General features: G+C 44.6%; 1 protein-coding gene across 1 annotated transcript in view; it reads left to right on the forward strand.

Moving 5' to 3' along the window:
* ATP5MC2 (ATP synthase membrane subunit c locus 2) overlaps nt 1-19,076 on the forward strand; it is a 35,927-nt gene extending 16,851 nt beyond the window's left edge. Inside the window, exons 4-6 of the mRNA XM_069653278.1 lie at nt 7,633-7,710; nt 17,472-17,662; nt 18,775-19,076. Of these exons, the coding sequence (XP_069509379.1) occupies nt 7,633-7,710; nt 17,472-17,662; nt 18,775-18,889 (384 nt within the window). The 3' untranslated portion in view covers nt 18,890-19,076. The remainder of the gene's footprint in view (nt 1-7,632; nt 7,711-17,471; nt 17,663-18,774) is intronic.
* The last annotated feature ends 3,633 nt before the right edge of the window (nt 19,077-22,709 follow it).

Genomic DNA, 22,709 nt, shown 5'->3' on the forward strand with positions numbered 1-22,709 from the left:
ATGATCTTCCTCTGAAGAGCTTTATGAAAAGGCACCACAGGATCCTCCTGTGGGCCTTTGTCAAGAATATCCGTGAGGTCATCTTGTTGGAAAGATTGTGAAGGTGCAGACCACCCCATGAACTCTGTGATCCTGGCCATTAAGGCTCTATAGGGGGTTTCAGCATGCTCCCCCGGGTCTGGCCTAGCAAACTCCACCTCAGGGGAAGTGTCTAACCCACTTGCCTCATGTAAGGAATCATGAAGATCCTTTAACCTACGTTCTTCAGAGGAAAATTCCTCTCTAATTGGGGTTACAGGTCCCTGCAACTCAAATGTGTCCTCCTGTTCAGACAATTCACCCTCTTCCAAAATTGAGGACATAGTTCTCAATTGTTCTGAACTCATAAAAGGAGTAAATCCCATTTCCGAGGCAGAGGGTGCCGAACTTGTCATTATCGGTCTCGAAAACGTCGATGTCGTCGACGCCGAAGGCTTCGAGCGTGGCGTCGAAAACAAAGGCGGAGGCCTCGAAGACCTCGACAGAATTGGAATTCTACTCGACAATCTCGAAGCCATCGACGTCGAGGACCTGGGGATAGTCACTGGGTGTGTCGTAACCGTGACTTTTCTTGGCGTCGATGCCGGTGTCGAAGCTGGCGTCGAGTCGACAGACCCGTGTGTCGAAGGTCCCTTCGACAACGGCGTCGAAGACATCGACCTCGGCGTCGACGGAACCCTCGTCGATGGCACCTTCGAGGAAGGTTTGGAGGTCATAATCCTACTCGAGGGTTCGAGACGCACTCGAGAGGTTTCCTTCGCCGGGTACTGCGACTCGCGGCGTTTTTGACCTTCGGGTCTTTCGACCCGAGCATCGCTCTCGGCAGTCTTCGAGGGGGTCGAGGCCGCTTTCTCGAAGACGCTCATCATATTTTTGCGGAATTCCTCCCATTCAGAGCCCGGGAACTATGTTTCGTGGGGCAAGGGATTCTTTTTGGCGAAACAGAGGAAGACGGAGAAGGGGATCTTCGACGTCTCCTCTTCGAGTGCTTCGATCTCGAGGAGTGATGAGACCCACTCCGAGACCTGGAGCACGAATGGTGAGTGTCTCGACTTCGACGAAGAAGAAGCTTTAAAAGTCTTACCTTTCTCCAGGTTCCCCCTACGCTCCTTCAGGGCCTTAGCTGTCATGGACATACAGTCCTCGCATTCAGAACAATGGTGTTCAGCTCCCAATACCACAGACAAATTCTGTGAGGGTCAGTCAACGACATCTTTTTCCCACAATCTCGGCATTTTTTGAAGCCGGATCGAGGAGTTGTCGGTTCCGACGAGGAAGCCATCGAGTACGGATCGAATGACTCGAGGTAAATAGGATTAATCTGACTAAGAACTGAGCAACGGTATTCCGAGGCACTGAGTAAGTGCGGAAAAACGGAACGGAGCAACGGACGCTGCGCGCGGCCTTTATAGGCAGGATGACGTCGATACGGCGGCTGTCGAGGGACATCGACTCGGAGGACGTCGACGCGCAGCGCCCTCTAGAGAGAAAACATTTTCCGAGGCCAGCAGAGCTGGAAGGAGATATCTAAGATGAGGAATACGTCGGAGGACACAATCCCTTCGAAATTCACCTTCTGCATATTTTCACTGGAAGCTGCAGGCCAACCCAATTAAAATGGCTGTCCTTGAATTAGCCAATCAGGTTGCTCCTCAACGCGTTTTTGGAGACCCAGAGTGAATCTAAAATTGCCTTGTGGGATAATAAACATATTATTAAACTCTAAATATAACAGGATTGTTGCCTCTTATGGGCTCTTGATAGCTGTCAAAAGTGGTGTGTAGCTCCAGGTTATGGAGGAAATATACCCTAATCCATATCGCCAGATATTGGTTATTACTAGGTGTTCAGAAGGGCAACCAAGACAGGGCCATCTTGTGGTGTGCAATTTATATTGGAACCCAAAGTGGGTTAAAGACCAGGATTTAATTGATGCCCTACTGAATGCACTGACGGTTGTCAGTCTTTACAGGAGTTTTCTGTGGTAGTCTACAGTGTTTTTAACATTGCCGGCTTAGAGACCACAACTAATATAAGGGGCGGGGGTGCCACAATATAGAAAGCCTTTGATAAAAGAGAATTATCTTGGATGGTCGGGAGGGGGCAGTTGTGTCTAATATGAATTTACACATGATGAATGGAAATGGAGGGAGACAGTCTGAGCCACACGAAGTGGAAGTCTGCTAATAAGAGTGCGGTTCTGGACTAGATCTTCGTTGGTGCCACCTTCTTTCCCCAGGTCACCGACTTTGAGGTTTTCCAACACTTTGTAGTGAACACGATATACTGCAATTTGACATGGTCGACTTGGCTGCACTTCCCCGTTATTGCTATATAATTTTGATTTAGACATTGTTCAAGGGCAGCATCGTCTTTGCATGACTGCTTAGAGTGTAATTAAAATAAGACAAAGCTTAACAGATAAAGTACATGACCAAAACATCAATAATGGTAGTCCTTTCATTGATTACATGCCATTTATAACAGATTTTCTCTCCACTAAGGGCTGGGGTTAAGTGAACGGTGTACATTCACAAACCTACATACAACCTGGAGGTGGTCTCTCAATGAAGAGGCCTGCGGGGGGACTAAAAAATAAATAAATAATTCAACAAGCGGGAGTTGGCAGTATGGTCTCCTTTTTGAAAATGAGGAGGCAGAAATTAAAAAAGTTGGTTGGAGGTCTTCAAGCACACTATCATTTTAAAAGAGGCACAGAACATGTTGCTTAAAATGCGCAGAAAAAATGTGGGTGAGATTTGGCAGCTGTTGAACGGTATAGGGACACCGAAAGAAACTCTATGGTAAATACAGTATCAAGCAAAATGGGTGAACCATTTTTCGGTCATATTTGGACTCCCGCCTCCCATTTATCTAACAGTGAGGGAGAGCACAAGCCCATAGGGAAATTGCATAACATTTTAATAAGAAAAGCAAGTACTTTAAGGGCCCCAGTCCCGGATGGCATACAGCATGAGGATCAAGGCGAACCCTAATGAATGGGTAGACTTCTTAATAGAGCAAGAGCTGTACCGGCCTCATAGAAGTTCGATCGTGGTCGGTCTCAGTCATTTAAGAAGGGAGTTTGGGATGATCCAAAGAATTACCGCTCTGTCGCCCTTCTTGATGATGTGGGTAAAATCTTTGCTACTTTGCTGTTGTCAAGATTGACAGATTGGATCACTGCCACCGGGCAGTCTGGGTTCATGCAGGAAATTGGTACAAGCATGAACGGTTTCATTTTAAGACGCTTTCATTAATGCAGAAGACAAAAACTTATTTCATTTTTGGACTTGGAGCAGGCGTTCGATTCTGTTGATGGGGACCGTCTTTGGTCTAAACGTAAGAAAATGGTTGCCCGCCTGATTTACTTCGAAATCCAGGCCTTCAACAACACTTCTGAGGCTACTGCTAGACGGGTGGGGAACATTTATCAAAACCCATTACAACAGCAAGGGGTCTCCAGCAAGGGTGTCCCTTTAGCGCCAGCACTTTTTAATCTTTTTATATTGGACATCGTCTTGTCTTTGGAGAAACCCTGTTCATTTCTGCCAAGTATACAGGAGACTTAGATTGGTCATTTGCTTTTTGCCGACAATCTGGTCTTGATCGACCAGACCACAGTAGGCTTACAACGCAACCTTCACGCTTTGCAATTATACCTGGAAGAAAACCACTTGAGGATCAATGTCTGAAACACAGATTCTGATTTTTGCAAGGAGCGCAAGGCAGGACCTCTAAACCACTAATTTGTGTCATTAGAGGGGAGAGAATTGACATAATACATTAATCTATTTGGGTATCTTGTTAAACACTAGTATGAGTGATGCATCGAAAATTGTGCAGCTTAGAACAAAAATCAAAAACATGGCCGCTCAAGGTTCAATTACATTGAAACAGTACTGCCATTTTTCTATTGAGCCATTAGTTAATTTTTACAAAATAACAATTGTGGTTATCTTGATTTATGGCTCTGAAGTCTTTTTCGCAACTGCATTTTCACTCTGGATAGAACAAGGCTTTTTTTTTTGTTTTTTGGAGGAGAATCTTCCATTTACCGCAAGGGACCTCTGTACGCTATATTATACAGGCTAGGTCTCGTATCATTGCATGCCAGAGTGACATGGAAGTCCTTTTTCTTAAAATGCATAGAGCCATACTCGGTAAGGGCTTTCAAAGTTCTAAAAGACACTCTACTTTCCCCAAGGGAGCTGATACTTGATACATGGAAAATTACATGCCAAAAAATATTCAAAGATTTGGGCTTCACTGAAGATGTTATGTAAAAATCCAGACTCGGTTAAGCTCAAACTGGAGAAGAGATGGGAGTAAACTTTATCCCAGAGAGAACAAATGAAGACCAGTTTACCACACTCTTCCAAAATAATTCCCACGCAGATTTTACAGAACACCGTTATTACGTTTCCGCTTAAATTAGCACTTGACTGAAGAGGTTTTAATTTTCAGGAGACAATGGGACAGATCAGACCCAAGTTGTAGGTACTGCAACATTGAAGGCTACACCGAAAACACTATGCCACATGCTGTGTTTGACTGCTAAGCGAACAAAGCAACTTGGGAGGGGGGGGGTCCTTGCGAGAGATTTGTGGATGTTGTATATGGGGGAAATTTTGCTATTGCAATTGGATTGATTCCATTTCTTAAAGGTGTCTTGGGTGACCTCAACGCCACATTTTGAGCCTGAGATAAATTGGTTTTTATTTTACCTACATTGTATTTGATCAAGGAAGGGCCTACAAATGCTATGTTATGGATTAGCCAATGGGTAACAATTGTGGTGTGTTTTTTTAGGATGTTAATTATTGTATTTTAACTTGTTTTTTTTAAAAAAATCTGTTGTAGTTTTAAATTGTATTATTTTGAATGTTTTTGTGTAGGTGAAGGTCTATAATTAATAGACCCCAAAAAAGTAAGAATTAAAATTATATTTTTAAAAAAATTGGCAGATTTTAACAAAACCAGGCAAAGAACACTAGGGCTGAACTTCAGCAAACTTCCAACTCTAAATTCCTCGGATGTGTATTTGTGCAGATTTCCTCGAATGGAAAATGATTAGTCCTAGGTAAGGGCTGTGGGTGTGCAGAAATGGGAACATACAGTCCCAACGTGTGTACGGCAAGCCTGTTTGTTTTATTTAATGTCTTTTTTAGGGGCGGCTGTGGCATGTCTATGGAAATCCCTGTGCAAATAACACCCTTGCGATTTAGTTTTTTTTTTTTTTTTTTTTTTTTTTTTACCTGAAAACCTACAATGAAAGTGAACTAAATTTGTTGCCTCATCACAAACATTGGCAATACCTGATCTTTCATGGATGAAGTACGTTACTGACGAATGCTATTTAGGCTTTTCAATGTAAAGCACCATATAATGTCATTATCGCAACACTAATATAGCTTATAAAGAAAAAAACAAAACATATACGCAAGTGCCATAATCGTATACTTATATTAAGTTAGCTATTCATTATGAAACCAGTATATTTATCAAAACAAGATCACCCTTTCCCCTTTTCTAACAAACGTTTGTGTCAAAACCACTTACTCCCTCCAAGTGGCTGTCATCCATCTGGGACAGTGAACACTCTTGGGTTGGAGTTAACATAGAGTTCAAGAATGACAAACCACCTATTGTGCCAAAGTTGCCATGTAGCACTTTCTCCCTGACCTTCCTATGGAGATGCCACAGTTTCCCAAAATCGGCAACCTCTTGGTTGCAGCAACTGCATTAACCTTCTCTGAAATTTTATCCCCAATTGAGTTTTTAACTTATAAAGAAGCCCCATTGGCCTTCTATGAACAAGCATTCAATGTCCTTACTCTGTTCGATGGGTACATCCAACTCCCACTCCAAAAGCGTTTCCTTTTTCTGCTTTTCATTTTAATACCCTTTCATTTGCAAATTCTGAAATAGAAAATTGACATGACCTCTCCCAATATAGGGTAAGGCCCTGGGCCTTTGCCTCGAAGCAGAATAAGTGGGTCCAAGGGTGGGGTCAGACCTGTGATGCCCGTGGGGGAATTGGATCTTCAATTGCACTAATTCCCACTAAATCTGGGTGATCCATTAGGAATGCCATCTAAGACCGATTCAGTGAGAGCCTTCTTTTTACAAACCTGCGTTCAAATGATTTGTGTGCTCTTTTTCCCCAAATCCATGGCTGGGATTCCTCTGGAATTGACAGTCCTAGCTCTTTTTCCATCTTCGTAATGTAGTGGTTCATCATTGTAGAAAATTCAGTACCATATTTGCGTGGGAAATCCTACCTCTAGGAATGCCACTAGTAGTTCTAGTCTCGGGAGGATAGCTCGTCGGCAACGTGCTCGCTTTGGAAGCAAGACGACAGAGCAACACAGGTTCGATTTCCCCGGGTCTGCGCTTAAATACCTCTGGGTATTAAGCGTGTTATAAATAGCATATCATATACTAGAGGTTTTCTTGTTCCAGCTTTCTTAATTACAGTGTTGAGAGATCTGATCCAGTGGCATATCTACATTAACCAAATGCAGGTCTTGCAATTATAATGGCTTGTCATGTTCCCAAACATCCAAGCTTTTTTTCTTTTTTTTTTTTTACCTCCCTTTTGAGAAATTTGGATTGCAAAGAATTAGGTGACGCCCTAACCAAGATACCCTCCCACCCACGACGCCCGAATTCACAGCACTTTAAATCTCTTATTCCAGTAAAGTCGTAATCATTACCTCGAGTTTTGTGTTCTCTATTTGGACTAAATGTACCTCTCCCACAGTGGTCTCCCCTTCCTCGATTGAGGCCTTATGGTTCAGCCATTTGGTTGGAAACCTGTCTTTATCTTAGAATAGGTTTTTTTGCGCCACTCACTGGGGTGGAGGTGCAGAAAAATCTCCCCAACACCATGAAAACATGACTTGCATACATTTGGATTATCAGACCAGAGATTAACTTGCACAGCGCCAGTGAGTGAGTTGGCCCTCTCGGAGAAGGGCTTTGTAGAACAGAGAGATTTATTCTGCATTCCGCCATTGGGTGTTTTAAGCAAAGCCTGGCAAGTTTGATTTGTGGTTTTATTTGTTTTGTGTTCGAGAGGTAGTGTTAGCAATCGGCATTAGAAAAGCAGCGATTGGATTATTCGATTGGATTAAAAAGTATGTCCACTTGAGCACTTTTTTGAGTTTGTAATGGGCTACACATACACCTGTAGCATCGTCAATGGTTTATTCACTGTTATGGTATTGCTTTCACATAAGGTGATTCAAACGGCCACAATAAAAAAGGCATTGTCTAAGCATAACAGCACAAAGCCCTGATTTTAAAGTTCTTAGCTTGTCTTTTATTTATTACTGAAAGGGTAACCTGTTTATTTTGGGATTTGTTAATCGATATATGTACATTTATTTTTAAACAAGTACATGTTAAACATATATACACAGGTCTGCTTATAGATAAGCCAGGACTGTTGGTTGTTTCTAGTATAGCCATGGAGATGAGAGTCGGCTGGGAAAGCCGGTTCGTGCCTGACCTGTCTTAAGCACAATGTTTTGCTGAATGTTCTGCAGCAATTATGCGCCATCTGATAACGTGTGCTTTTTGTTACAGGTGAAGAATGGCTCCAGGCTCCTTTGTCGACCCCTCTCCGCTTCTGTGCTGAACCGACCAGAAGCCAGTACAGAGCAGGTAAATTGGCCAGAGAAGGAAACTTGTTGCATGACTTGCTAATGTTCCCCATTCCTAATAAATCTTTGATTGTGCAGTCGCACGGCATTGCCCACTCGGGAAGTGGTCATGGATGTGTTTGAGCCCATAGTTAGCAGTGTTGGTGTCTGCAAAGCCTACATTAACAATCACATAGTCGATAATTCTGGGACCATCGACGGAATTCAACTTGACTGCTGCTGTATTAATGCGCAGGTGGCTCTCTGACGGAAATTGCAGCGTTGCAGCACTCTTGCACAGTGATAAAGGTTGTTCTGTAGCCTCATGGACTGTGGATCTGCAGCAGTTGACCGTGCAGTGTTAGAAAGATGAAAGTAAAGTACTATACAATGTTGCCATAATGTGTTGGACTTGGGTGCAGCTCTACCACATATGTAGAGTAGGCCTCATTCAGATGTAAAGCTGCATTGCTGCTCGTGGGGGGGGGGGGGGGGTTAATCGTTAGCCGTGGTGTGCTAGTGTTAGTTTTACTTTTGAGAGGTATCTCTGCCGCAAATTGAAGAGCCTGTCACTAAGCATTCCAAGTGTGTTGACTTATGATGCCTGTCTAGGAAAAGGCAAGGTGTTGTACGTTTGGAAACAAGGATGGATTGTGCCTTAAGCAGGTAAGGATTCTAGTGATTACGCAGAACAGACTGACCTCACCAGCAGAGAGGGCTCTACGATAGGCCTTTCAGGTATAGTAGAAGAATGAAGCTAAGCAGAGTCAGTGATTCCCTGTCGGCTGCTCATAGTTGGTTAACGTGTATTTTTTTAAATTATAGTTCCTATTTCACATGAGAAGTAGAAATTGCATCAGTTCTTTTAAAAACATGTAAATGCTATTTATGGAAGTTAACAGTAGACCCATCAAGTAAGGCATTTTTGAGCGTATTTGAGTATGTTTTTACAAATGCCTAGTACTGCAAGGTTGCCTGTGTTGTGTCCATGAACCTTTTCAATTGACATAAATGCTGTTCAGTGTTGAGCTGTTCAGTGTTGATCCTAAGTAACTATTTCAAAGTAATCAGCATCGTGAGTTAACATGTTTTCATATACATTTAGCAGATTTGCACACTGTTAAAGGATGCACGTTCTTTTTTTAATTAAAAAAACAGTTGGAGCAAAAGTATTCCAAGCTGTCTGTAGAAATGTTGGTAGTGTAGCAGTTCCAATCATTTATCCCCACAAAAGTGCTTTCTTCACATCAGGTAAAGATTAACTGTGTTTACTTCTTAAGCTTCATACGGTTCTTTGAAATTATTGATCAGTAAAGGCTTTTAACAGAAGCACAAACATCATTAGTGTTGGGTGTTACAATGCTTGGTGTCAAGAAATTTCAAATAAGGGGGTGCTGTTGCGCACGCTTGTGATGGCTACCTTACTGTTGAGCTACGATCCGGAGCAGATCCTTATTCAAATCAAATCCGTTTTGGAGCCACCCTGTGACAAGATCTGCTGCAACACTTGTTTATGAAAGAAAGGTCTGAGAATACCCGGCACAATTTTCATTGCAATCAGACTTAAAACATCTGAGTAATCCTTTCCGGAAGAGAGGACCGGGGTCGAGTTGCGGAGGCCAGCTGCATGACCCACGCAATACATACTTGAATCCGCAGGGGAAGCTGGTGTCAAAGGCCGTGGAGGAGGAGGAGCCTATCTGGTCCACTGGCATGCTGCCTGACACAGTACAAGATACCTCCCTGGGCGGTGCAACCCCCATCCCCCACAACAGCTTAATACTCTACCATATCCCCTCTGCAGAGGACGAGCCACCCGGCTTCCACTACGCCTTCCCCAATGGGCACTCTGCCGCGACCCGCCACAGTGTGTATGGTCCCATTAACTTGGTGACGAAGCTCTGATTTGGAAAGCGTGCGGGCGTACTAAATCCTGCTGAAGCCCCAGAAAGTAACGTCAGCGGCCTTGCTACACACTGAGCTGAATACGGTGCAAATTGGCGGCTGGGTCCCATTGTACACCGAAACGGCGTGTGAGCCGCTGCGGTTGCAGAACATAGTACACATTGGGTCCAACGTCGGACTACGAACTTCCCTGCACCCGCCCCCTCGAACCACGCCGCCAGGCCCGGAGGCAATGAACGGTGTGAGTCGGGCTGGGAGACTTCGAGGTGAGGCCCTTTAAAAGCACCATCCAGCCCACTTCCTGAAACATAGCGGGCAAGGGGTGACACCCCTCCCCTGCCTATTCCCCACGAAACCCGCTCGGCCTGGATCGGGCAGATAGAAGCTGCGCCAGCTCCCCGCCCGGTGCCTCGCGCCACACTTGCAGTGGAGGCTCCCCGTCCCGGTTACAACACAAATCCTCACACACGTCCTGGCGTGGGTCCTACAAACTGGAGAAAGAAGCCATTGGTGTATAAAAGGGCAACTGGCCTTGCAGCACTGTTGGACTTGAGTCGGATGGCACTACATTGGACACATTATAGCACACCATGTACATTTTGCCTCCGCGATGTATTCTTCTGGATGAACTCCAATTCCCTCAAAATCAAACCATGCAAAACTGAAATAATGATTGTCACAAAAAATGGAGGAGAAAACAAATTCATCCCTTCGCCAAGGGAACTCGGGACTACCCCAGCACCCTCTGCGATTGTGTAAAAAAAAAAAAAAAAAAAAAAAAAAACTGGGGCTTCTGATGGACAAATAATCTCACGCTAGAGCCACAACTAAACGCTCTGAAATGCTTCTTCCTCCTACGAGCGGCAAAGAGAATCTTACCGTTCCTATCGTTTGCCAACAAAAACGACCACCATCATCGCCCTCGTCATGTCCAAAGTAGACTATGCCAATAGCCTATACCTAGGCATGCCTGGAACGACTCCTAAAAAAACAACACATTCATAACGCGCCAGCCAGACTACTTCTGAAACTACCCCGAAGAGAACACACCGCACCAGCGCTGAAAACACTACACTGGCTACCAATAAAACAACAAATAAAATTCAAAACAATGTGCGTTACGCACAGAGCAGTACAAACGAAGGCGCTGAGTTCCTAAGAGACAAATTGTGCATACATCGACCAACAAGAACGTTCAGATCAAGCATGGACATCCGCCTGGAACCGAAGCCCTACAACAAAAGAAAACTTGGTGGATCCTCCTTCTCTCACCAAGCCCCGAAAACCTGGAACAACCTTGCAAAGTACATACATAACAGATGAAACCACCTATTATTCAGGAAATTACTCAAAACCTGGCTCTTCACGTCATAATACTGGCCACAGGGGCACCGACATACCAAAAAATACCAACAAACGTAGAGCGACCACGATACGTACTGATCAATGGGGAAAAGCTGAGGTAAATATCCCACGGCATGCTAAAGGACCAAACGGGGGACAGTCGCAATACAACCAAAGACAGTAAACCTAGCAAACTAAGGCAGAAAAACTAGAACAAATCATCAAGAGGACATGGACCTAACTATGACCTTCCCCATCAGCTCTTAGAACAAATCGTAGAGGGGGAAAGTAAGCACTGCATCCCAGGCCCAAGGCAATGGGTGAGAAACAGAATGTTTCATCACTACACACGGCCCACCAATACAAAGCAGGAAGCACAATGCCCCACCACACAAACTACAACTAAACAGTCTCAAGGATGTTCACCCCACGGAAATCAAAGAATCAGTCACGACAGAAGGATACGAACGTCTGAATACACACGCTCACCTAGATGGATCCACTAGGACAACACTTCAACATGACCGCAACCCCTGAACCACTCAAAGCCTTAACCGACCAGGGTCACACTAGATCACCTAAGAATAGATATCACCCACCCAGTCTCACACCTGAAGATTGGGTTCAGACGCACCCACCAAACCATACTATACTCGATAGGATACAGTTGGACCAGCGCAACACCACCAAATCGAGTCGGCCCCCAGGAACCAGCAACATCTGAACCCACAGGTATACAACTCTAACGGAATCGTAAGTACCTGAACCTGGATACAGACCCCACTAACCCAACCCTCAATCTTCTGCTTACTTAAACCTACACAAAAACCACACAACCATCTCTCCCAGCAATCCGCACGCTCTTTACCACACCGCATCAACAACACATAAACTTCACCCACAGCACTCAAGGCCTTCATCCGATCCGATACTAGCACCAAAGCCCAGCACTCGGTGTCAACCGAGCTGAAGCTGCCAACAGCACACCACATCTCCCACTCTCCTTCTCCCCTCCTCCCGACTAACCCTACCCCCCCCCCCCACCCTTCCTTCCTGTTTACAGATCCGCCAGAGCTCCTGGGGACCAATTCCGTTGTTGACGGTGCGCCATACAAGTACCGATAACATACCCAGAGCGAAGTGGCTGTACAACATTCATTGCTACTGTAAGGCAGATATTCGGAAGACCACTGTCTTTGCCAGAACATTACCATTCGTTTTTTGTGTATTGGTGTACAGCAAACAATTCGCTGTACACCAAGTCATGGACCTTCCCGCACCCCCCTCTTCGAGCCATGCCACTGGGCTCGGCAGCGATGACTACCGTGCACAGGTGGGGAGGCCATGAGGTGGGACCCTTTGCCAACACCATCCGGCCTGCTACTACGAACACAACAGTTAAGGAGTAATACCCCTCCCTGTCTATGCCCCTGACCTAGTGCACAAACTTGGCCATGAAATATGGCAATTACAAAATTGAGCAACAAGCTGGGGTGGCGCTCTACTCCCCAGCATGTATACAACGCCACTCTGGCTACCTATGCTACTCACCCGGATTGAGGCATAAATCCTAGACATAAGGCCTGGGGTGGATCCCGCCAGGCGGGGGTGGAGGCCATCGATGTGCAAATGTGGCAGTTTCGCAGCACTACTGAGCTCTACAATCCGAGGACAAGATAATGAAAAAAGGATATAAAACTTTACATACATCTTAATGGCTGATCTGAGATAACAGGCATACCTCCTAAAGACGGAGAGCCGTCAAGTCTGGTGGGAATTGCTGTTTGAGCGTGTCACAATGTAACTCGAACAAGAGGATACCCCATAGTTGATCCTCCGAACACCAGGCAGATACTGAGTCTTGATCTGTGAACGCGGTCCCCTCACCGTGCTTTGAGTCGGACACAAGCGGGATACGCCATCCTTGATCGAGCTGCACTGAAGAACCTAGCCGTTTATAGAAATATACATCCAGAATACGCTGAACCCAGCATAATACACTAAACACTTAAACAGTGCAACCACGCAAGAATATCTCCTTGTACGGAGCAGTCGGCTCTTGGACACTATTACCAGAATTGTATGGCACCTCATACCATACGATCCATAGGGCAGCTGATAAACGACAACCCATCGATAATGACCAATTGCTCAGGTGCTAGGAAAAAGGGCCTGATTGATTATTTCATGAGTTCCCAGACCCCGGCAGCAGCAGCAGCAACAACAGCAACACCGCTGTCGACTGGGGACACCCCGACTACGTCTACAGCTAATCCTAGAGAGGACCATCTTCTCGCCACTATGCAAAATGGATTTCTATCCGTAAATGTTGAACTGGGCAATATTGTGGCCACCAGGTCACTTAAGGCGAGATTGGATAAAGTGCCCGAGTAACGGAAACCGAGGCCAGGATAAGTACGAACGAGGATACAATCGGCCATGACATTGCACAACTGAAGGGAGAAATTTCTAAGATGTAAGGCAAGTCACGGGATATGGTGTCCAGATCCAGGAGAAACAATATACGAATAGTTGGAGTCGCAGAATCCTTCTGCAAAGGTCCAATGGAGGTTCACACTGAAGCTCCCTTAAAATCCCTGTTTGGGACTGCACAATCATCGCGACAGATATATGATCCTTAAAATGGCCAGGGAGATGTGAAGGCTACAATATGAGGGAAACGGGATATAAGTTTATCCTGACTTCACCGCAGGAGTACCGGCTCAAACAAGTGAAAAAGCAACTCGGACTGTGTCGAATCCCATATGCCTTAATTGTTCTGGCTACAATGCGGATACAACATGGGGGGCAGAGCGCGTTTCTTTGAGAACCCTGCAGCAGCAATGGACTACATCGAAGCTTCGATTCCACTACCACCCCGAGACCATGGAATGGTCCAGAACATGAGCCCACGACCCAATGATGAGAAGAGAGATCCGGCGGACTGAATGCTGCAAACTGTAATATCCTTTAGATATGTTTGAGTGCGATGTCGATGGGTGGCACTGACCTACATTGTGAACCGGATCTGAAGCTGCAGCATACGCACCCCCGAAAGGTTACACAAGTTTAGGGGGAAACATCTTGTTGGGGTTGATTGTGGGTGGGGGAAGGTGGTGTGCAATGGTCATTCCCTGGTGCACCTGAAGAGAGGGCGGTATGGTTGAGAGAAGCTGACCGAGTTGGGGGAGTTAGGTTTTTTAAAAATCAATGGTAATGTTGCTATGAACAGTACTGGACTTGGGACAGCACGTAAAGATAATGATGAACATGGTATGCATGGATGGCACACAACACGCTTATGGGAAAAGGGCTGAGAATTAAGATGTTAACATAGAATGTAAGGGGCCTCAACAACCCGGGTAAAGCCGAGAAAGTGGGTGCATATAAGACAAGACACAACCTGCATATACTGATGCTCCAAGAAACCCATGTGTTAAAGAAAGTGCATGCTGACTTTACCAGTTGGGACCCACTCCGATACTACACTGAATATTCCACACAGGCCAGGGGAGTCCTTATACGGCCTCGGCTTCCAGTATACAGACTGTAAAATGGATCCATTGTGAAGATATGTGCTGGTTTGGGGGGGGGGAAATAGCTGGTCACTCGGTGGTCCTGGTGAATACATAAAGGCCCAATATAGACAACTCAGAAGTTTACCAGGCAGTGTTAAATATGTTAATCCCACTGGATGAGACATGGGTGTTTTGGGAAGGGGAATTTTACGCGATTCTTGTCACAGCACTCGACGGGTCAACCGATACTCTACGGCTACTCAACTAAAGCTGCTCATACTCTCCATCAGATAGTTAGTTACCCATGATAGATGCTTTGAGAACACTCCACCCATTAGACAAACGATACACATTACTCTACGGTACATGACTTGAGTCTCGGATCAACTATTGGCTCCTGACCACCACACTCTTAAACGCGTTGCTGAGTTGTGATATTCATCCCTGCACACTCTCCGATCACTCCCCGGTCTCTCTGGTGCTCGAGCTACGCAATATACCCCCATTTGATAAGCGCTGGAGGATGCTTTCTACTTTCCTTAAAGATCCCAATGTGTCTGAATCCCTACATACAGAGATTGAAGAGTTCTTCGACATTAATAAAGGCTCCATTAACACTCGCGCAACACTCTGGAAAAGCTTCAAAGTCTGGGTACTTAAATCTGTTAGGAAGGGATTGAGCCAGGTAGAATCCCGTTTATGAGAACAGGAGCAGTATTACAGTATTGCACACAACAAGGATGCACTGGCTGACATTAATAAACTGTTGTGTCCTCCACAAATTGGCTGACGGGGAAGTGAAATACATGGCCGCCCCAGCGAGAGCTTGCAGGTGAGGGTAACAAAGCGGGAACATCCCTGGCTAACATGTTGAAGGCGGAAAACTACTGCAACTCTATCGCAAGTATCCAAACGGCAAATGGTGGAGTGGTGATCCCATCAAATATCGGTGGATTCAAATGGTCGCCTGTCCGGGTTCACTATTTGGGTATAGTCGTGTCCAGGGAAAGACAAATATTGTCTGCGGATAACCATGAAACTTTCCTACAGCTGTTAACTGCAAAACTCCAAATATGGGCCAAACATCTCTTTATATGGTCCGATAGCACTCCTAAAAATGGTGGTCCTTCCCAAACTTCTATACTCTTTTGGCAACATTCCTCTCTGGCCAGGCAGAGTATTTTTTTTTACAAATCTTCAATCCTTGGTCATATGGGGCGGGGGAGCTGCAAGGATGAAATGGGACAAACTGGTGGAACCATATATGCAAATGGTGGCACCGCTGCACCAGACTTCGAGTTCTGCTACTTAACGGCGCAAAGCACTGGTATAATCAAGAAGATACCGCCACACACATCCCGATAGAAAGATATGCAGCATCCCCCACTGATCTCTGCTCTGTCATGTTCAGCACACTGTAGATTTGACCCCTTTGGTGTCACTTTCCATGCCTGGTCCATGATATATATGCTTCAATATCATCGTATGAGGGACGCTTTCAGTGTGAGGTGGCTGAAGAACCAATCTCACACGAGTGCATACAAGCTATAACATCCGGGGAATGTGCAAGGGCGGGGTTTCCAAACTGTATGCCCTAATGCAAACACGTTCTCCATCACTGAAAACCATCAAAACATGGGAATCGCACCTGGGTACGACATTGGGTGAAGAACAATGGCGCAAATACTGCCAACTGACAAAAACGGTGTCTTCAAACGCCGGCCTACGATGATTCAGTTCAAAATCTTTAACCAACTACATTACACCCCAGTTAAAATGACCAAGCTTACGGAGAACTGTTCGGGGGAATGTTTGAAGTGTGGGGACCCACATGTAAATACTTTTCATATGTATTGGGCATGTCCTCTGACTGCAGTGTTTTGGAATAATGCTGCTGAGATTGAGAAAATAACGCAAATCCCGGTGTCTCTCCCATGAAATATCTGTTTGGAGACATTGGTAAGGTGTCTGAAAGCATGCGAAGGCTTTTCAATGTGACATGCGCTGTTGCTAAAACGTATATACTGCAATGCTGGAAAGCCACATATGTACCCCGAACGGACGATTTCCTCAGAGTTGACATTTGTAAACAAGTGTAAGGAACAATTTGTATTGGCCATGCCCGTAACAAACCACCTCAAAGATATATGCCCCTTTTAGAAGTTATTTATGTGAGAGATCTAATGACTTTTCCCCTGCCTCCTCGCCATGATCTCTTAATCCATATATATATATATATATATATATATATCTGAAACTACATTGCACTGTAAAGAATATTATTGTATTGTGTGAATATTGACATGACCATCAATAAACAAATATTTGAAGAAAAAAAAACAATTTCAAATAAATGGGGGTTTCATTTAAGACACAAACAATTGGTATGTTTCCCTTTCTGGTACCAGCGTCTTCTCTTTGTAGCCCGTTTCAAGATCAGACTTCAAGTGAATAAAGTTGTCATTTAGGCTTCTCACATACATTCCTCCTAGTGTCTCTTAATGGCAAATGGAACTTTGAACTATAATAAGAAAAAAGGTAGCACTGCTGTTGGGGCCCCACAGCTAAAAGCAATTCCTCCCCATGAGCCTGACTAAAGCATGACGTCGGTGTGGCCACAGAGAAAATCGCCAATGTTTTTCAATATCTTTGTAAATTGCACATATCTTCAGTATTTTATTTCGCCTCATTGCCTGGGTACCTTGCCCTCATCCTTGTTTATTTTTGTAGCAATGTAGTTTAGGGATGTCGTCAGGCCTAGTATGATAATTTCACATTCTTAATGTCTCGAGGCCTTGTAAGAATGTTATTGTATTTTCCCTTGCTCCCTTCCTTGCCTTGAAACGCTTTGTAACACGTGTGTATGAGTGCTATACAAATAAAACCCTTTTTCTCCACCCCCTCCAAATCTAACCCCTTTTAACCACTCTGTTTTCTTTAAATCCTTTATTGGGACCTTTTTTAGTTTTCTAGTGTCCTGCCGTGCCACCTTTTTCACATCTTGTTTTCTTTTCAGGTGCTCTCCGTGCTGCCAGTCCAGAATGTCTTGGCCCAAGTCTCCCGTCGTGGGTTTCAAACCAGTGCTGTGTCCAGAGACATTGACACAGCTGCCAAGTTTATTGGCGCTGGAGCTGCCACTGTTGGAGTAGCTGGATCTGGGGCCGGCATTGGAACAGTGTTTGGAAGTCTCATTATTGGATATGCCAGGTAAGCATGGTCCCAGCAGGTGCAAAAAGAATGGGTGCCTGCCGAGGCCAACCAATAAATGTCATCCTTGACAACTGACTTACCTACATTCCAACTGCCTTTTCATGGACAACACCTTGCTGACCTGACTCCCCCCCCCCCCCCCCCCCCTTTCTGACATGAGCAAGCCATCAAATACAGACTGACTTTACTCCTGGACCACCCCTCGGTGACTGTTCCCCCCCCCACACCCCTCTTATGTCTGGTCTTGGTAATTATCACTTGGGTTTTCCAAGTTATGCAATAATACCTCTTCCACTGATATGCATCATCCCTGGATGGTAACCGATAGATAGATAAAATCTATCATTCACAATGTCGCCGGGAAAAGGTTGTGGTGACATTAAATATGGTGACCATATATATGGGGTCAAGGGGAGCTGGGGTTGCAGGGCTATCCCCCGCTCCCCTTAGGAAAAGAGGTTTTGGGGGTTGCAATGGTGTCCCCCGCATGTTCAATGTAGTAATGTCCCTGCAAAAAACTCATTTTTTTGGCAACTTTTTTGCCAGGTGACATTTTTGCAGAGACATTACATGGAACCCCTGGATGACTGTACTTCCTATCACCATGCAAGGCCTCTTCTCTACCCCCCCGCTGCGTCTTCCTCCTGACCTGTGACAGCCTTCACTCTGCGTGCTCTGACGGCCAGCTCTCTTGTTAGTCCTCACTGATGGTCTGTCCTTCCTTGACAAACCGATGTGGCACACTGCCCCAAGCCTCAGTAACTCCCCTCATGCTCAGGCCTAGAAAGTATCCCGCACACCACTTTGTCACAAACGCCGGCGGCTGCCAGCCCTCCCTAGTTCCCAATGTCTAGCCACCCTCTTCCTTCGGTCCTTGTCGACATGCCAACACTTTTTATTTTTACTGCTAGTACTGATGAAAACCCTTTCCTGGATTCTGTGCCTTTGTAGCATGTAGCCTGCAGGTGGAGCCCTTGCACTGTAATGATTGCAGTCACAGCAGATTTTGTTCATTCTCATTGTCGATACACTTATTTGTTTTTATAAAATAATTATCTGCTTGTTCCATACATTGTTCTAATAGTTTACCTTGTTTTTACCTCCCACAGAAACCCATCCCTTAAGCAGCAGCTCTTTTCGTACGCCATCCTTGGATTCGCCCTTTCCGAAGCCATGGGCCTCTTTTGTTTGATGGTCGCCTTCCTCATCCTGTTTGCCATGTGAGACGTGTCTCCTGTCCCAGGCTTTTCAACATATTTTCAGATGTATGTAGCGGTATTCATTCCATTACCCAGGGACCCTTGTAATTCTCCCTATTTGCGCTCCCTTTCGTCCATTGTGCACAGGTAATCCGTTGGGACGTCTGTTTCTCTGAAGGAAGGTCAATAAATACTGTAATTATAGAGCCTAAGGGTCTCTGTGTGACATTTGTTTTGTTGGCATACAACTGGGAACTTTTGTCCTTTAAAGAGTTGTATTTTTGACTTTGCAAACCATGAACGGTGTTTCCATTTGTAATTTATATTGGTTTACTTAAGAGTACTCTGACCGGAAGTGCAATACATGAGTCACAACAGAAGGTAGGACATTCACTTTTCTGGTTGCTTTGATTAAAAATAGATCATAGCAATGTGGAATGAACATGCACCGAGTGTTTGAGCAGGAGATGAAGAGAAGACTGTACAAACCAGACAGTAAAATCGCCATTTACAGTAGTTCACAAATCTCCAAAAAGGTTAGAACATGTGTGTTGGAGGGTATGATGCCACTGTATGTGTCAGCAACTTTTCTTAAGTTAATTAAGTGCTTTTTAATGGCAATCATGAAGTACAGAGGTAGCATTCTCGCTATTTCAGTGTGGGATCTTCCAGTAGTAATGTGAAAGGTGGGCAAAGGACATGGAGGGGTAGGGCAAGTCGGGAGCATAGGTTGAGTGAGGCTTGGCATCGCAGAGTACAAAGAGCAGATGATCAGGAGATGGGAGTCAAGTGAACATTTTTAGACCAAGAGAAATAAGTTTGCAGAGCGATTATTGTGCCTAGTGCATCAACGAACACAGACAATGAGCAGAGTATTGATGACAAAATGTTGTAATCTGTGTTTGTGTTGAAGTGGGAGAAGGAATAGAGTGGAAGTTTCATGAGGCTGGAGCAGTAGTCTAGCCTTCCGAGGGCAACAGTTAAGATTGGGGCTTTCATAGAATGGTAGCAGAGGTGAGGACACATTTTATGGGGTGTTCATATGGCTAAGCCTGGCAGCGGAAAAGATAAACTATTGAAGTTTCAGATCGTTGGCAAAGAGAACCCCACCTAGGTTGTGAGCCGTGGGGATGTGGAAATGAGGGGCAAAAGGATGTGGCAGAAAAGAAGGGTTGAGAACAACGCAGGAGAATCCGTTTTGGTGGAACCGAGCTGTAGATAGGAGAGAGCCAATCAATGACAGCTGGCTCTGAGGAACGAAGAAATTAAGATGTGTATTGTTGGCTGATTAGAGAAGCAAAATGAGCAGGTGACTTTGTCGAGCGAGGAGCTGTAGAAAGGAGAGAGCCAAGTTCAGATCATTGAGAAACCCTCACTCAGAAAGGAGTGGCAGATGAGGTACCAGTACTGGAGATGAGGAGTGAAGAGACAGAAGGCAATCAAATTGAAGGTGGTGGGGGCAGCAAGCCAAAGTAACAGCTTATGAAGTAGAGGGAAATGCTAAACCGTGTTTAAGACAGAAAAGAAATGAGGATGAACGTTTTTTAAGTGGTGAACAGCAGCTACAAACCTGGTTAAATGCACTTTTGGTAGAGTTAAGTTTGCAGAATGAAGTTTGGAGTTCAGAGTCGGTTCCCTACCAAGTAAACATTGTTACGGGTAAATACCATGGATGTTGGAGCACGCGAGTGAGTTTATGAACTGCATACAGAAATAAAAATGCAAAACAAGTCGGTCTCGTATTTTTACAGTTTTCCATTTGACGAGTAGCCTAGCCATAAAAGTATCAGAGATGGATTTGAAATTAACAAACATTCAAAATGTTATCCATCAGGTATAGTGCCTCAACTTGTTTGAAATTGTTGTTCCCATGCTAGAAAATAACTGGGTCGAATACCCATATTCTCCCTAACTACTGTTTTGGTTAGGCCTTGTTGTAGCACCTCAACTTTAAAATGGTCACTTCTAAGGAGACCCGTTGCGTTTCATATGTAAAGATGTTCTAATGTTGGTGGTAATACTCCTCGGTTCTGTCTGGATATTAGCCTTGCTTCAGCACAGAGACTGTCCTGTAATTGTTTTGGTTTGGCTGTTTGAGGTTTGGGAGGGATGCTAGGAAGGCCTCACGTGCCTTCATTGCCAAGCATTAAACACATTGTAAATACCATAATGTTAAAGCTACCAACAAGCCATTGATTAGCCAAAATGGTGGTTTTCGATAAATGTAGCAATTGCAATATGTGCACACGTCATAAATAAAATCAAAAACGTCAATGAGCACTGGAACTTCACAATTTAAACTTTCGTTCACTTTAAAGCCACGTTCGGTCTAACATTTTCTAACAAAGAGGCGCAGAGAACTATTCACCATATTTAGGCGTGGGTTACTGGAACACTTGAGGGCAGTTACACTGTAGGACAATACTTTGCTGCTTGTGAAGCATTGGAGTGAGCTAAACAAAAGTATTGTCATCTTGTAATTCATTGGCCTAGAGCAGGGGCGCACAACTGTTTTTGTCAGAGGGCCGACTACCTTACATGCTGCATATAGTGGGCTGGAATGTGGGAGGGGCGGTAGGTGGTGGTGTGGCAGCAGGTTTTTCAACTGCCAATTTTTATTAAACACAAAAAAGAACCTGTTTTTTGGAGGTGTACCTGCCTTTATTTGTATTTCAAGCTTGAATTTGTGCTACACGTTTTTTTTCTGTAGATGGCAGACCCTAGACAGAAGGGAGGAGACTCGGGGTGGTGGTGATCGGCCTGTGCAGCACGCGCCTGACCCTAATGTATGACAGGCTCCCAGCAAACACGTGGTTGATGGGATCGCATTTCACAGTGGCGTGCTGCTAAAGTGCACATGACCGTGAAATGACTGCTTCCCAGTTTAGGGGAGGGTGTCAATTTCGGTCCCTGGAGACTGGCAAGGCAACAGTAACCCTTTTTTGCAATTCTGGAACATATCTGTAAAAGTACACTTGTTGAGGCAGCAGGGGAGGTTGTAGGTTACTTATTCAAGTGTTCCGATATGACAGTTAAGGTTACAGTGAAGGATCAAAGTTTGAGAATTAAGTTGAGCGGGAGGTATTGATGAGCCATCCCATCTGCGTCGCCATTCTGAAGTGAAGTACTTCAGGAGTCAAGGTAAGTTTTCTGGTAAGTATTTATTTCAATAAAATGATGGCCCTCCTGTCAAAGATAAATCTGTCAACAGGGAGTGTTACTTCCAAATATACAACCATAACGAACCTTATGAAGGTTCTGTGTCTCCTGTGAGACCCCCACATGTTGATTCTGGTTGGGCACATGAATAGCAACCACAAAAATATACATGTTTGAAAGTGGTATAATGTCCGTAACATGCTTTAAATAAAGTTGAACAAATACCAAAACATATTTATTTGTTACAGTTGCTCAAGATGTGTATGTCCTTATAAGGTATTGGTATCCATAACATGTTTGCCATTTACAGTTGCTATAAAACTATCTAAAAATGCCTTTTAATGTAACTGGTGTTTTTCATATAAGGTGAACACAATAATATATATCAGATGGGTCTGAAACTGATCAAGGTTTTAGGGAATGCATATATGCAACACACCTCCCTGCCTATTACCTTGGGGGAATGACCTTGATTTGCAGTCCAAACAGAAATTCTGCTCTTATTCCAAATTCGACCATCATTTAAGATTACTGCATTTTCCAGAACTTTGTCCATGCTAAATGGACCACTGAATTTGATCTCCCCTTTAAGTATGCACACTGGTCGTCGAACCCATACCTGATCACCATATCCAACCCTTGTTAACCTAGTGTTAAATCTTTTATTGTGTGTTTCTTTTGCTGCC

This window comes from Ambystoma mexicanum, chromosome 3q (assembly GCF_040938575.1).
Source record: "Ambystoma mexicanum isolate Mex_15411 chromosome 3q, UKY_AmexF1_1, whole genome shotgun sequence".
NCBI classification, from domain to species: domain Eukaryota; kingdom Metazoa; phylum Chordata; class Amphibia; order Caudata; family Ambystomatidae; genus Ambystoma; species Ambystoma mexicanum.